The 15,706-nt window shown below is 45.9% G+C and overlaps 1 protein-coding gene across 1 annotated transcript in view; it reads right to left on the bottom strand.

Annotated features, from left to right (window-relative positions):
- The window catches only part of LGMN (legumain), a 36,542-nt gene extending 21,134 nt beyond the window's left edge, over window positions 1-15,408 (bottom strand). The window contains exons 1-2 of the mRNA XM_060095706.1: window positions 15,295-15,408; window positions 5,624-5,790 (exon numbers count right to left, since the gene is read on the bottom strand). Of these exons, the coding sequence (XP_059951689.1) occupies window positions 5,624-5,761 (138 nt within the window). The 5' untranslated portion in view covers window positions 5,762-5,790; window positions 15,295-15,408. The remainder of the gene's footprint in view (window positions 1-5,623; window positions 5,791-15,294) is intronic.
- Window positions 15,409-15,706: the final 298 nt, after the last annotated feature.

Raw genomic sequence — 15,706 nt, 5'->3', positions numbered from 1 at the left:
AAGTCAAATGACTTGGAGATGGTGTTAAAGGTTACTTAAATGAATTCCCTGGAACATATCTGATCTCTATGCATTTTTCCCCTTAAAACAGAAATGCCATACAAGATGCCATGTGAGAGGAGGGTATTAAGCAAGACTTTAAAGAAAGGGCAGGGCCCTCTGGACAACTGAACAGAGACTGCTGACTCAGCTTGTTTCATGGCTTGCATAAGGAGTTCTGATGGGGCTTACTAATGCAACCCGTGATGTCCTGGTGCAGGCCACTGTCCGGACACTGCTGTCTTACCTCAGGCCAACTGTAAGCAAAATAAGGATAACTGGCTTGGAGCAAAGGCTAAATACTTGGCGTGTTCTAGTCACTGCCAAGGGGTCCACTTTCAAACCAGGTGGGGGCTGGGAAGTGGTTCTCACAGGCTGCTCATTGAGAGGATATTACCACTTGAGGGTATATTACCACTGAGTGTATATTACCACTTCCTGACATGTGCTCTGAGTACGGGCAGAGGCTAAGCCCTGGGTCTGGGCTTTGTGGGGATGCCTCACTGAGCTCATCACCACCTCAAATCTTCCAGAGGAGAATCAGAGGTTTAGAGTGAGACTACGTAATTTGTTCAAACTAATACAGCAGGTGAGCGGAGAGCAGGAATTATACCTGGGGTCTGTGTAAGTCCACGGCCCTGCCCAGCCTCTGGCTTGTACAAGGACAGCCCTCCTGGGCTAACTGCATTCCCCCAAGTCAGTCCTACTCCACTCTGCTCTCCATCCATGTTTCTGTTTTTAAAATATACGTGATATTTTGCAACAAGATGGATTAACCTCAAACACATTATGCTGAGCGAAAGAAGCGACACCACAAAGACTGCATATTGTATGACTCCATTTATATGAAGTTTCTAGAGAAGGCAAAACAATAAAGACAGAAGGCAAATCCTTGGTTGCATGGGGCTGGGATGGGCACAGGCATGGGGAACTTTCTAGAATGATGGAAGTGTCCTAAAACCGGACTGTGGTAATGCTTGCACAACTGTATGAATTTACTAAAAATCACGAAACTATAGGATAGGTGAATTGTATGACATGTAAACGTATACCTCTTCAATAAAGCTGTTTCTAGAAAGTGTAATTGTACACACTTGTATATAAAATGAAAGGCGGTCTCTCAGAAATGTAATGACTCTGCCCTTGACCCTCCATCGTCATATCTTCTCCTCCCGACTCTGACGTGGGTGCTCTAGACTTCTCCTTCTCCCTCCCTGCTTCCTCCTGGCCCCAGGATACGGATGTTCTCAAAGCCTTCCCGGATGAGGTGGAGCTCCAGCCCCCAGCTCGAGACCAGCAGAGGGGAGGAGGCACCAGCGTTCTCCCAGCCCCTCACCCCTCCTGCTGTTCTCAAACCACTCCTGTCCTACTGCCAACATGCCAGACCTCCTCCTTCAGTGCCCCACTGCCCAGCAGTGACCTCAAACCACCCCCCAAGCCCCCTTCTCCTAGTGACGCCTGGCTCACATCTGCCTGTCCTCCCAACTCCCACCATCCTCAGCGTCCTCCTGTTGGCCTGGGCAAGGATGAACTTCACCTTCAATCTACCTAACACCACCCCCCGCTGCCCCCGCTGGACCTTATACTTTCCTTCTCGGCGTGCTCAAATCTCTGCCCTAAAAGAAACCCTCCTCCAGTCCTGTTCCTCCCCTGGTGACCTACATACTTCTTTTTCCCCCTTACAAGCCTGTCGGAAGAATAGATGGTACAGCTGTCCCCGTGTGCGGCTTAGCTTGCACTGCGGGGCCTCTCTCTCTGTCCTACATGCACTGAAGCCTGGCTTCTGCCTCTGCCACTGCAGGAGCCTGTCCTCCCAAGACCGTCCCCCCAACACTCAAGAGGCCGCACGCCCCACCAGCATCACCCCAGACCAACCAACTCCCTCTCTGTCATCCCATTATCCCAGCCAAAAATGGAAAACAGAGAAATCCAATTCGGTTTAACCAACATAGGTTAAATACCCATCAGAAAGCACAGAAAAGCTCTCTGCCGTGATTTAATTGTGCCTGGTGTACTAACCTTCCCTAAACAAAAGAAATTTGTGATAATGAGTGCTGTGTTCGCTCAAGGAAAATAGAAACCTCTATAAAAATGTAAGTTTAAAGGTCTGTGTAAAGGGGCTTCCCCGGTGGCGCAGTGGTTAAGAATCCGCCTGCCAATGTAGGGGACACGGGTTCGATCCCTGTTCCGGGAAGATCCCACATTCCGTGGAGCAACTCAACCTGTGCACCACGACTACTGAGCCTGTGCTCTAGAGCCCATGAGCCACAACTACTGAGCCCACGTGCTACAACTAGTGAAGCCCACGCACCTAGTGCCCGTGCTCCACAACGAGAAGCCGCCACAGTGAGAAGTCCCCGCTCGCTGCAACTAGAGAAAGCCCACGCACAGCAATGAAGACCCAACACAGACAAAAATAAATAAATTTATTTTTTTTAAAAAGTCTGTGTAGGTTCTAGGGGAAAAGTTCTTTCAAATGCTGTTTTAGTGCTTGGCCTCCAAAGTCGAGATGGCAAATGTTGGCAGTTGGCTGAGAACAGACCCGTCCGGCTGGGATATGGGCTGAGGCCAGAGATGACTCAGCACCCACGTTTCCTCTTCACAGCCTCAGTGCCAGCATCCTCCCTCATTTAGGGATGAAAATTCCAGTCTGTGGCCACTTCTTTTTGCCTTGCTTGCCTCATTCCATTTTGATATGGAATATTTTACCCAGGGAAACTAGCAACACTTAAAAATGTTTTCTGGGGCAAAGGTTAATCAGATACCTATACTTAATAATATTTAACCAATACGTGCTTTTTTAAGTTGGTTGTATAAAAACCAGGGTGGCTGATGAAGCAGCCTATCCATTATCAGTGACCTATATTTAACACTGCATCTTTCTGACTCATGGTTAGAGGGAGGAGAAAACTGAGCTGGGCAGTTAGTACTCGGGTTGCTCCTCTTTAACTGGGTCAGGTCTGGATTAAGCATTAAAAAGAAAAGGGATCATTTTGCCATAATCATTTTTCAACCGAGCCAAATTTCCTATTCAGCTAACATACAAAAAACTTTCAAGAAATAGGTCATGCAATAATCATCAAATTATAGAGCTGGTAGGAAGTTCATCTAAACCAACCCCTAATTAACAGATATGAAACGGACACCCTGGGAGGGAAACGCACGTGAGGCAGCCCTGCTAAGCCATCAGGAACACAGATACTAGGTCCGTGCTGTCTAATACAGCAGCCGCGGCCACACTTGGTGACTGAGCACTTCAAATATGACCAGTCTAAACTGAATGTGACGTGAAGGTACACGTGCACTGGATTTTGATGACTTAGTACTTTTTTTAAAAACGTAAAGTATCTCATTAGTAACTTTTTATATTGCTTACAAATGAAATGATGATAGTTTGGCTATATTGGGTTAAAGAGGACATATGAAAGTTAATTTCACTTGTTTCTTTTTAGTTTAAAAAACAACAAAAATGTAGCTACTAGAAAATTTACCATAACACAGGTGCCTTTCCTGTTGGACGGCGCTGCTCTGGAGCTAGTCAGTCTGGGTTCGAATCCTGGCTCGACCACTTGCCATCTGGGCCACGTTGGGTTGAAGTACTGACCTTTTCAAAGCCTCAGTTCACGCATCCATAAAAAGGGGACAAGAACCAGACCTACTGCCCATAACCCCACAATGGTTAAATGACTTCATTTGTATAAAGGGCTCTTAGATGCAAGCCCAGCACCTACCGTGATCATCTGTGCCTCTTGTCTCTCAGAACTGAAAGATTCAATGACTTTTTTTTTCTTTTTCTTTAATTTTATTACTCTTTTTTAAAAATTTTTTAAAATTAAAAAAATTTTTTTAATATTTATTTATTTGGTTGCGCCAGGTCTTAGTTGTGGCAGGTGGGTTCCTTAGTTGTGGCAGGCGGGTTCCTTAGTTGTGGCTTGCCAGCTCCTTAGTTGCAGCACGTGGGCTCCTTAGTTGTGGCATGTGAACTCTTAGTTGCGGCATGCATGTGGGATCTAGTTCCCTGAGCAGGGATCGAACCCGGGCCCCCTGCATTGGGAGTGTGGAGCCTTATCCACCACACCACCAGGGAAGTCCCTAAAATTATTTATTTATTTATTTATTTATTTATTATTATTATTTTTGCTGCACCACACAGCTTGCAGGATCTTAGTTCCCCAACCAGGGATTGAACCCGGATCCTCAGCAGTGAAAGCGTGCAGTCCTCACCACCGAACCACCAGGGAATTCCCTCAATGACTTTTTAAATAACAACTTTATTAAGGTATAATTCACATACCATAAAAGTCAACCTTTTAAAACATACAATTCAGTGGTTTCTAGTATGTTCACAAAGTCATGCAACCATCACCACTATCAAATTCCAGAACATTTTCATCACCCCCAAAAGAGACCACACCCATTAGCAGTCATTCCCTCTGCCCAGACCTTGCAACTACTAATCTACATTCTGTTTCTCTAGATTTCCCTATGCTAGACTTTCATATATAAATGGAATCCTATGGTCCTTTGTGACTGGCTTCTCTCACTTAGCATAATGTTTTAAGGTTCCGCCATGTTGAAGCGTATACAGTACCTTGTTGTTTTTTATGGCCAAATGTATGGATGGACTACATTTTGTTTATCCATTTATCAGTTGATGGACACTTGGACTGTTTCCACTTTTTGGTTAACGTGAACAAAACTGCTCTAATCATCTGAGTACAAGTTTTAGGGGGGACATATGTGTTTATTTATTTATTTTAGTATATACCTAAAGAGTGAAATGCTGGGTCATATGGTAACTGTGTGTTGAAACTTTCGAAGAACTGCCAGACTGTTTTCCGAAGCAGCTGCACCATTTTACATTCTCACCTGGAGGCTGCACTTTTAATGTATTTACGAATATAGATTCTTTCCACTCTGATTTCTGCCAGGCTGATTTGCTGGGAATGCCAGGAAAGATGAGGAGAAAGGGGTAAGGGCACAGCAGCAGGGCAGAGGCATGGAGGGCAAAGAGGCCTTGCAGTGCTTTGACCAGAGTCCCGTCTGCACCTCAACTTGCTGTGTGGCCTCGGGTGAGTCACCTCCTCTCTTCTAGTCTCAGTTTCCTTATTTATAAAATGAAGGCATTAGACCAGTGGGTCTCAACTGGGGACATTTGGCAAAGGCTGCAGACAACTTTGGTCGTGACAGTGGGTTGGGTGATGCTCCTGGTATCTAGAGGGCAGAGGTCAGGGATGCTGGTAAACAACCTACAATGTGCAGGACAGCCCCCCAACAATAAAGAACTACCTGGACCCGAGTGTCAATAGTGCCAAGGCTGAGAAACCCTGCATTAGACTGAGGTGACCCCAGATGGGCCACTTTGAGAAACTGCCAAAATGTTTTCCAAAACGACTGTATCATTTTATAATCCACTCAGCAATGTGGGAGGGTTCCCATTTCTCCATATCCTCACCAACACACTTATTTTTGCCAACCTAATAGGAACATAAATGGCTTTTTTAAAAGTCTGTTCTAGTAACAATGTCCAGGATTGTCTACACAATGCCCGTGTCATAAAGGAAACGATTAGTCATTTTCTTACCTGGTGCCTATAATTATACCAGCCATTTGATCCTGCGACAATCACCACCCAGTGCTTGCCTCCGTCCTCAGGATCGTCCACGGGAATAGCACCAACTCCCAGGACCAAGCTGAGCAACACAGCGACTTCCCAAATCATTCTGCTCCTTGGAGTTCCACTGCAGAAATCTGGGAAGAAAAAGGCTGAGTCAAGCAAAAAAGGAATGACATGAACAGAAGAACATTACTGGCCGTAAGAAAAGATCACAGCAAATGGGTCAAAAAGATAAGACGATTTAGTCATCAGACACAACATGCTGAGGATAAAAATGATGACGAGCAGAATTTTATTCTTAGCTCTGCGGCCCTTTTCCCCGGGTGGAGCAGGGGGCTGCCCATAGCTCCCAACCTTCACTGTGGGTTGAAGTTATGAGTATAAACCAAAGAATACTGAGAAAGCTCTTGGGGCAACCTTTTAAAGTTTTTGTCACAACTTGGAATATGGCAGACAAAATTCATCAACAAACTTGACTGTGTTGGAAAAACGCCTACCACATGCTATGAACTGTTTGTAAGAAAACAGACATATAACGTGTGCATAGCAAAATGCGGAAGACAAAATTTAACAGCAGTTATTCTTGGGTAGTAGGTGGAATTAAGGATGATCTTTATTTTTGTCTCTTTTACTACAATTAATATATATTAATTATACAATAAAGTTTGTAAAAATTCAACATACATTCAATATAAACACGGGGGGGGCAATTTATGTTTGTGAGTTATCTGGATAAGCTATAGTCTAACACTGGCAGCCCAAATGAATGTCTTTGCATAACACTTACAACCCATTTACATTATTCTGTACAAGAGGCAGGGCAAATATTTTAATCCTTGTTTTACAGGACGGGGAGGTTGAAGCACGAGAGAAGTGACTTGCCCAATATCTATAGACAGTCAGCTCTGGGCAAAGATCAGAACCAATGCCATCCGAATTCCTGGTCCAGCCTTTCTGCTACATGGTTCTGCACCTCAAGACTTTATTCTTAATGAAGTACACGCCCAATTTTATACTTCATTGCTAAAACTTTAAAGGGCTTTAAAGCACAAAAGGCAAGACTGAGGCCACTTTGCATTACTCAGACAAGTATGTTATCTTACTGCCCTGTGTCCTGACTATGTTATTTTAAAAAACAGCCTTCCTGTGACAGAAGCCAGGCCTGTCACTCTGAGACAAGAGGAAAAACAGTCTTTGAGCATCTCAGTCTGCTCTGAGATACAGGGACTCAGAGCAGAACAAGGTCTAGGAGGCTAACCTCTGCCTCCGATGCCTTCTGACAAAACAGCGCTCATTCACTCATTCACTAATTTATTCACTCATTCATTCACCCACTGGGCCAGAGTCTCCTGAACTCCAACCCTGCCAAACAAAGCGCTGGGTGCCAGGAACGCAGCAGGGACAGGACAAAGCCTCTGTCCTCACGGATCGCACAGCCAGCGAAGGCTTGAACCACGTCTAAGCCTAAGAAACCATCCTCAGCATCTGTGCCTGACACTGTGCTGAAACTCAAAATGATGGATTTCCCCCCAAGTGAAAGAACAGGAAGTCCTGAGTCTGGTAAAAGTTTAAAAAGTAAAAGCACCTTGGGCCAGCGCTTCTCCAACTTGACTGTACGCCGAGATCACCCAGGGGGCTTGTTAGAAGGCAGATGCTGATTCAGTAGGCCTGGGCAGGGTCTGAGACTCTGCATTTCTGACAAGCTCTGGGTGATGCCCAGGACAACACTTGGACTCACTGCAGGCCTCTTCCTTAACCCTGGCAGGCCCTAGTCGGCTCCGCCCAGAAGCCTGGCATCCCCGTCAAGAAACCACACTACTCTATCCCCCGGATAACTCCTCCCAAGAATTAAGAATCTGAGGTGGTGCTAGATCCAGGTTTCTTTAGCTCCACTGCAAGGTCATGGATGCACGGATAACTACAATAACGTGCCCCAGGTTTGTTTTCAAGATTGTCTTGAATCGGTCAAGGTGTGTAACAGATGAGGGCAGTGGACTGCCCAGGCTGCCCCAACACTGGAACCTGCTGGTCTGTTAATACGTTAGCGTGTATCGGAGGATGACCTCCCAAGTCCACTCGACCTGCCCAGGGCTCACCATGGGGCAATAAAAGGTGAAGTTATACAAATGTATGAAGCAGCAGCAGTGAGGTCAGGCAAGAGACAGCCAAACTCCCGTCCCCAGAGCTCTGCAGTGGCCTCCAAACGGGAGGGGAGGTGTGCCAGTGACTGCTGAGGTCCTCCAACCAGCAGCCTCCGGGCTGCAGCCAAGCCTCCCAGTAAGCCATCCCATGCGGTAGGGGTCGGCAAACTTTTTCTGTAACGGGTTGGAAAGTAAGTATTTTCAGCTTTGCAGGTCACACCATTTCCATCACAACTCTTCAATTCCCATTGTATCACGAAAGCAGCCAGAGACAATACGGAAACCAGTAGACATGGCTACGTTCCGGTAAAACTGCAACAACAGGGAGCCAGAATGTGCTCTCAGCCCACATGACTGGTACAGCCTGGGGGTTTTATCATCTTTCATCGACAATCATGAAACAGGCTCTCTGGTTTGCACACCACTCTCTTCTGAGTTTTGATCATGCGACTTAATCCCGAAGGGGCTCATTCCTCTGGAGACACTGGTGTGTGACTTTTCCCCCTCTTTTTTTTTTTCCTGTGCCTCACAGCATGCAGGATCTTAGTTCCCCTGACCAGGGATCGAACTCGTGGCCCCTGCAGTGGAAGAGTGGATCCTTAACCACTGGACCACGAGGGAAGTCCTCCCCCTTCATATTTAAATAAAATACTAAAATTGAATGGTTGCCTGACTGTGAACAACAGAATAGAGATCACCAGCTCAACTGCCTATATTAGCAAACAAAAAACACCACCAGGTTATTTTCACAAGTTCCAGTTTACCTTTCATTCTTTTACTAAAATACTATCAAGTGACACCTCGGTGAGGCAAAGTACCTTATTCATACACAAGTGATATTTTCATGGTTAATATCTGGCGATGGTTCCTGTCTATCTTCTTTTTTTTCTTCATCTTATAAACACAGAGATGTTGTTGTTCCTTGAACACAATGCCAAGTTAAAAGCCTCACAGGGACTTCGCTGGTGGCGCAGTGGTTAAGAATCCGCTTGCCAATGCAGGGGACACGGGTTTGAGCCCTGGTCAGGGAAGATCCCACATGTCGCAGAGCAACTAAGCCCGTGCGCCACAACTACCGAGCCTGTGCTCTAGAGCCCATGCACCACAACTACTGAGCCTGCGTGCCACAACTACTGAAGCCCGCACACCTAAAGCCCGCGCTCCAACAAGAGAAGCCACCGCAATGAGAATCCCACGCACCGTAACGAAGAGTAGCCCCCGCTCACCGCAACTGGAGAAAGCCTGAGTGCAGCAACGAACATCCAATGCAGCCAAAAATAAATAAATAAAATAAATAAATTTTTAAATAAATAAATAAAAGCCTCACAGTGTGACACTGATTGGGAAATGCCACTTAAAAAAACATACTAATGCTATTCTGGGAAACATATCGGGGCCTGGGGCAAAGGAAAGATGTGAAAGTAATATAATCCTTCCACTGCCCTCAGCAATGAATACATCTCAAAGCAGCAGGTCTCAGACGGCAATTTCCTGGTCAGCAAGATTCTTGACAATGTCAAAACATGAAAACAAAGTCATAATCTTGCAGCATACCTATTATGCTTGTTTCATCAGAGTGAAAAGTTCGTGAGGAAAAAGTAAATGATCCCTGCCAAACGAGCCCTTGGTGACTGCTATTTTTTGCTCGTGGTCCTCCATGGCACCAGTCACACAGGCGCTGTCATCTACTTCTTCCTGTCTACCCACCCACCCATCCAACAAACATGGCCTGAGCACCCACCAGGCGCTCACAGGCACTGAACAGGGCGCCAAACAGATGGAACCCTTCGCAGAGCTGACATTCTAGCAGGAAGAGACAGACCATTCAAATGCACAGGTTGTCCGGTGGTGGTGAGTGCTGGGGAAGAAATAAAGGCGGGGGAGGCAGTCCCAGAGGGAGTGGCAGGTATCGTTTTCAAAAGGGGAAGATTTTCAGAAGGTAAGGGAGCCCGCCTGCGTGTAGCAGCAAAACCCTAAAACCCTGGAAGCAGCATAAATGGTCATCTACAGGAGCCTGCCTAGTTAAATCAATTATGATCCAACCTTATCATGGGATACAGGGACGCCTTTAAAAGAGGAAGGCAGTTTTTAACGTGCCAAGCGTGGAAAGACCTCCAAGGGCATGGTTAGGGGTATGTGTTCAGTCTGCTAACTGTTTGCAGGGAGAAAATGACCCAGGTAGTTTTTGCTCTAACCAGGGGCGGGACGGAAGTCTCCCCAAGAGTCCTCTGTGTTGCCGCACACGGTGGGAGAGTGGGCTATGTATGTGTCTATGAGCCATGCAGTGTGTGAGACACTTTACCATCCTCACAACAGCCTGTGAGCAGTCTCGTTACTCCCTTCAGCTGAGACGGACTCGCAGAGGTGGAGAAACTAGGTAGAAAGTGGCACCGCTGGGTGACACACAGACCTCATTCCAAAGATTGCGTCTTCCACTATACCACCTCGCTTGTCACAAAAAGCACTGTTTATGTGAACATCTGGGAGACGCTGCAACCACAGATGGGAGCGCTACACCCCACACCCCAGGGCCTCCAAGTTTCCCCCAGTAGCAGGATACCCACAGGGCTCTTCACCACCCTACTTTTTTTTTTTTTTTTTTTTGCGGTACGTGGGCCTCTCACTGTTGTGGCCTCTCCCGTTGCGGAGCACAGGCTCAGTGGCCATGGCTCATGGGCCCAGCCGCTCCGCGGCATGTGGGATCCTCCCGGACCTGGGCACGAACCCGTGTCCCCTGCATCGGCAGGCGGACTCTCTACCACTGCGCCACCAGGGAAGCCCCACCCTACTATTTTAAAGCGCTTATTGGTAATCGGTTATAAAGAGCTCTTAGAAGAACCCGTCAAAGGACAACCTGAACCACACAAAGTCAAAGTGAACAGACAAGCCTTTACAAGTGAATTTCAGCAGCCTCCAAGGACAGGTCCTCACTGGTTCTACTGGTCCTGCGACCCTCTCAGGCTACAGGGCTACATGAGGTCAGTGATTCAATTGAAGGACTCCGCTGGACTTCAAGAAGTGTACCATCAAGTGGGGTTTATCCATTTGGGAGGTTTGGGACAGAATGCCCATTCTAGATCAACTGTTACCAGCAATGCAAGTAATAGGCTACCGTTGGAGGACCATCTAAATAGCAGAATCAAGTTCAACTCCATGTCTGACACCAAAGCCCACACCTTAACCACCATTATGACCTCCCACCATCAGCCCTGTCCTTGCTACTTGCTCTGGGTTAGAGACAGCGAACCATCAAAGCCAGGAGAAGCAGCTGGGCAGACAATGGTATCTGTGAAGAGCCTTCCAAACCTACAAGTTTTTGATCCTGCTCTCTGTTCCCTGGGGGCTTACAACAAAATCATCATGCAAGTGGTCCCTGGCTGACAACATGCAAGAGAGACAAGGACAGATGACAAGGACCCCTCCTTCACCAAACTGAAGTCAAGCTCCTCTGAGCCCTCTTCCCGACTAGACCTTGGCCTGCTGGGCCCAGGTTTAGCAAGAATCCTGCAAGAACCTCCATCTTTGACATCTAATCAAGCTGCTCTTAGTAATTTTTCAGCCACTGACCTCCCACTCTGCCTATTGGTGATAAGTCTCAGCGGTCCTTGATGTATTTGGAGTTGAACTCAGTTCTATACTGAAGTCTCTCTCTTCTAATGCAACAGCTGGAATAAAACCCATCTTGCCATTTTTTAACAAATGTCAGGTGCAATTACTCTTTAGTATCGGACAGGTAGTTACTAAGTCAAGGGAGACCCTCTCTGGGCCTTAACTGTCCATCTGTGAAATGAGACGGTAGAACTAAACTATTAAGGGCCCATTCAGTTCTCAAATCCTTTGATTTTCTGTTTCAAGAGTGAAATTTAAAAAAAAAATCCAAATAGGTCTTATCTCAAATCTCAAACAAAATACGGATTTTGTTCAAGTTAGGTAATCAAACTTTTTTCCAGAGGGAAAATTTCTGATTCAGTGGCAAAACAGATTCTAGATTAGAGCATGTCCTTCAAGGTTATCTAATTCTGATTCTATGGAAACTTTTTCACAACTCTGTAAACCATGGATACTAGCAATGCTAGTAATTCATGTCTAAAGACGTGCAAATGAATTCTATCTAGTGAAGGTTCAAGTGACTCCCCTAGTGAAAGAAAGAAGCCAGGCTTCACAATGCACATTTCAGTATCTCTCATCTACAAATGTATTCTGGAATCTCCTTTGAACTGGTTGTAATACCTCACTGAATCTCCTCATTAATAAGTTAAATACAATCTTTAACACTTGCTCATTTTTATATCTGTATAGAATTAGGACTTTACTTTTTAAAATTTGTCTTTTACCATTACAGAAGGTACTAGCAGCTATATCATATTTCAAAATAGATATAGTCAAGAAAGCATAATGTATATATTATTTTTTTATCTTTTACATCAAGGATTTTTTTTGGACATCTTTATTGGAGTATAATTGTTTTACAATGTTGTGTTAGTTTCTGCTGTATAACAAAGTGAATCAGCTATACATATACATATATCCCCATATGCCCTCCCTCTTGCGTCTCCCTCCCACACTCCCCATCCTACCCCTCTAGGTGGTCACAAAGCACGGAGCTGATCTCCCTGTGCTATGCCACTGCTTCCCACTAGCTACCTGTTTTACATTTGGTAGTGTATATATGTCAATGCCACTCTCTCACTTCATCCCAGCTTACCCTTCCCCCTCCCTACATTTTTTAAATCTACTAATAATTAGAATTAGGAATCTAGCAAAGTAAAATTTGACCAATGGTTAATGGTTTTTCCAGTTTTATTTTCACTGCTTTTATTGGCACTTGAATTCCTTTTTTTGAATTTCTTCCAAATTACTATATTTTGAAACCTGGGATTAATAATAGTTTGTAGTCTTTTCCCAAAATCAATGAACATGACTTTTATAGCCAGATGTTCATAACTAACTTTAATTTTGCTATAATTTATATTTTACAAAATTGAAGGATACACATTAAACTACAGAAATGTACAAAGTATAACATAAAATACCTGTTACCATAATCCAGATCATCAACTGTTAATATCCTGTAAATCCATTAACCCTCTTTCCCCATAAACAAAACATTACAGAAAAAATAGTCCCCCATGTCCTGTCCCATTCTCCCCATACCACAAGGTAACCACTGCCATAAGTTATTTCGTTCCAATCAATTTATTATACTTTAAAAAATATATATCCACTTTATAAACATTCCCCTACTAACAGACATTTAGGCCGTTTCAATTTTTTTACTATTACAAACAATGTTGCAAAAACATTCTTATACTTATCTCCTTGTATACAAATGTCTCTTTCTCTAAGGTACTTTAGGAGTAGAACCACTGAGTCTTAAGATATACCTATTTTGGGGCTTCCCTGGTGGTGCAGTGGTTAAGAATCTGCCTGCCAATGCAGGGGACACAAGTTCAAGCCCTCGTCCGGGAAGATCCCACACGCCGCGGAGCAACTAAGCTTGTGCACCACAACTACTGAGCCTGCACTCTAGAGCCCGTGAGCCACAACTATCGAGCCTGCATGCTGCAACTACTGAAGCCTGCGCACCTAGAGCCCGTGCTCCACACAAGAGAAGCCACCGCAATGAGAAGCCCGCTCACTGCAAAGAAGAGTAGCCCCCACTCGCCGCAACTAGAGAAAGCCCGCGCGCAGCAAAGAAAACCCAATGCAGCCAAAAATAAAATTAAAAAAAAAAAAAAGATACACCTATTTTGCTAGCAGCTGTACTGTTCTAAGATACTCTTCCAAATTTCTATCACCTCTTGAGAGTATCAAACTTCAAAATTCCTAATCTGATAGATATAAAGTGATCTAATTATGGGGTTTAATTTGTGTCTCCTGGATTACAGGAAAATTCAAGTCTTATATGGTTAACCATTCAGATTTCAACATCCTCGACATATGTGATAATTTCCCCATCCTAAACTGGGATTCAAATTTTGGTCTACAAAGCAATGTCTGCAGTTTAAGGGGGAAAAAAAATGCTGGTAATTTCCTTAAAAGACAGTCATAGGTGGAAAACTCAAGAGACATCATTCGCTTCAGTATATTTTTACTGAACAATACTGGGTATGGTGTTCACCTCCTTAACAGTTCACAACCCTTTTCTCATCTTCTCTCCCTTCCCACTGCAACTGTCTTTAAAACCCTCAGCAATTCTCCTGGGAATTACTGCAATGAGCTCCCTGGTGTGGCCTTTCTCAACACTTTTCCACATTAGAGAGTATCTAAGATACACATCTACTAAATTCGGCTTCCAGGGCTTTCAGGACAAAATCCAAATCTCTTACAGCAGCACAGGAGGTCCTGCAAGATGTGCCTCTCTGTTCTCCACTATCCACATGAAATCCCTTGCTCCAACCAGGCTCCAGGACTCCGGGTCCAAAATTGGTGCTCTTTCCCTGCCTTCATCATGCTGTTTTCCAGGCGAAACGCTCTTCTCCTTCATCTCATTAGCCCCTGCCCATCCCTCAAGCTCCATTCAATCATTCCCTTCTCTGCAAAGTTCTATCTCTTCCCACAAGTCAGGGTTAGATGCTGCCCCTGGAACACTGGAATGGTTCATGGTAGACTGCCTCTCCCCTTTACGAAATAATCCCTGCTCAAAAAGCTTAGTAAGGCTCAATATATGTTTGCTAACTAATGCAGCCCTGGAGTAAAGAAAGCGGGGCTACTCCATTCACTACATACCACAGGGCAACTCTCAAATCCTGGGCATTGATTTTCACCTCTCAAACGAAGCACATGACACAAAGTTCCTTCTCCCAGCCCCCAGATTCTGCAATTCTTGGCACTGAATGACACATGTGGGTATAACCTCAACTCTAATAGTTAGGAGAGGGGACCAAATCCATATAACTTTCACTTCCATGATTGACGTGAATCATCCTGTAACTCCCACCAGCTCAAGCCTCTGAGAAGTAGAGCTTTCCTGATTTCTCAGAAGCGATGTTTTTATACGTTTGGGTATATTAGTTGTGGTGGTTAACATAACCCCTTCTCCCTTGGACTACTGAGATGTAACTGGAAACAGGTACAATCCTCTGCATTACAAGCCTCCACAGCTTGACCTGTTTCTAGATTGTGAAGATGGGAACCAGGCCCCAGACACCTCCCGGCACTCTCTGGCTATGAGACCTCAGTAAATGTGCTCTCGTCTCGGGTCTGTTTCTCTCTGAGCTCGGAGGAGCCTGGGCTTCCAGCCAGAGCACGCGCAACAGAAGGAGCCCCACCCTGCCAACCAACAACCCCACAGCATGGCAGGCTGAGAGGTCGCAGGGTTTCCCTCGGGATTCATCGTTGGCAGAAACTCCCTTTCGCTGGGTGAGAAATGGATTACTCAGAAAAGGCCGGGGAAACTGAAAATCCCCGCCTTGAAGCCAAGAGCTGCGGCAGATGGGCGGCCCTGGTCCGGGGCTTGGGACCCGGCCGCAGTCCCCTGCCAGGAATCACGGTTACCTGGGGTGGGACCGTGGGAACTCCTCGAAACGCGCCGCCTCCAGCCAGCCACCTTCCGACGGCAGCCCTGCAGTGATTGCAGAGCAGCGTCCTCGCTCCCCGCTTTGAGGGTCTGCTGCGCCGTGGTGATTGGCGGAGCTTCGGGGCGGGGCGTCTTCGAGAGCCAATGGGAAGCGGGAAAGAGGCCGGAGAGTCGCAGGGACTACGAGTCCCAGCGTGCACCCGCAGGGCCTTCTGAGCTCCGAGGCTAAAGAAACCCAGGGAGGTGGGTACGCAGTGAGCTAGGGCTGGGTGGGTGGGGACGGGGTCCTGGAGTGCGTGGGAACAGGGTGCGCAGTGATTCCACCCAAGGATCAAAGCCAGCGCGCGGAGCACTTTAACCCTCAGTTTCCAAACTTGTGCACATATTTGG

Source organism: Mesoplodon densirostris, chromosome 4, assembly GCF_025265405.1.
Source record: "Mesoplodon densirostris isolate mMesDen1 chromosome 4, mMesDen1 primary haplotype, whole genome shotgun sequence".
Taxonomy (NCBI): Eukaryota; Metazoa; Chordata; class Mammalia; order Artiodactyla; family Ziphiidae; genus Mesoplodon; species Mesoplodon densirostris.
Note: the sequence above shows the minus strand (reverse complement) of the source record. Positions and strands in the feature narration are given on the sequence as shown.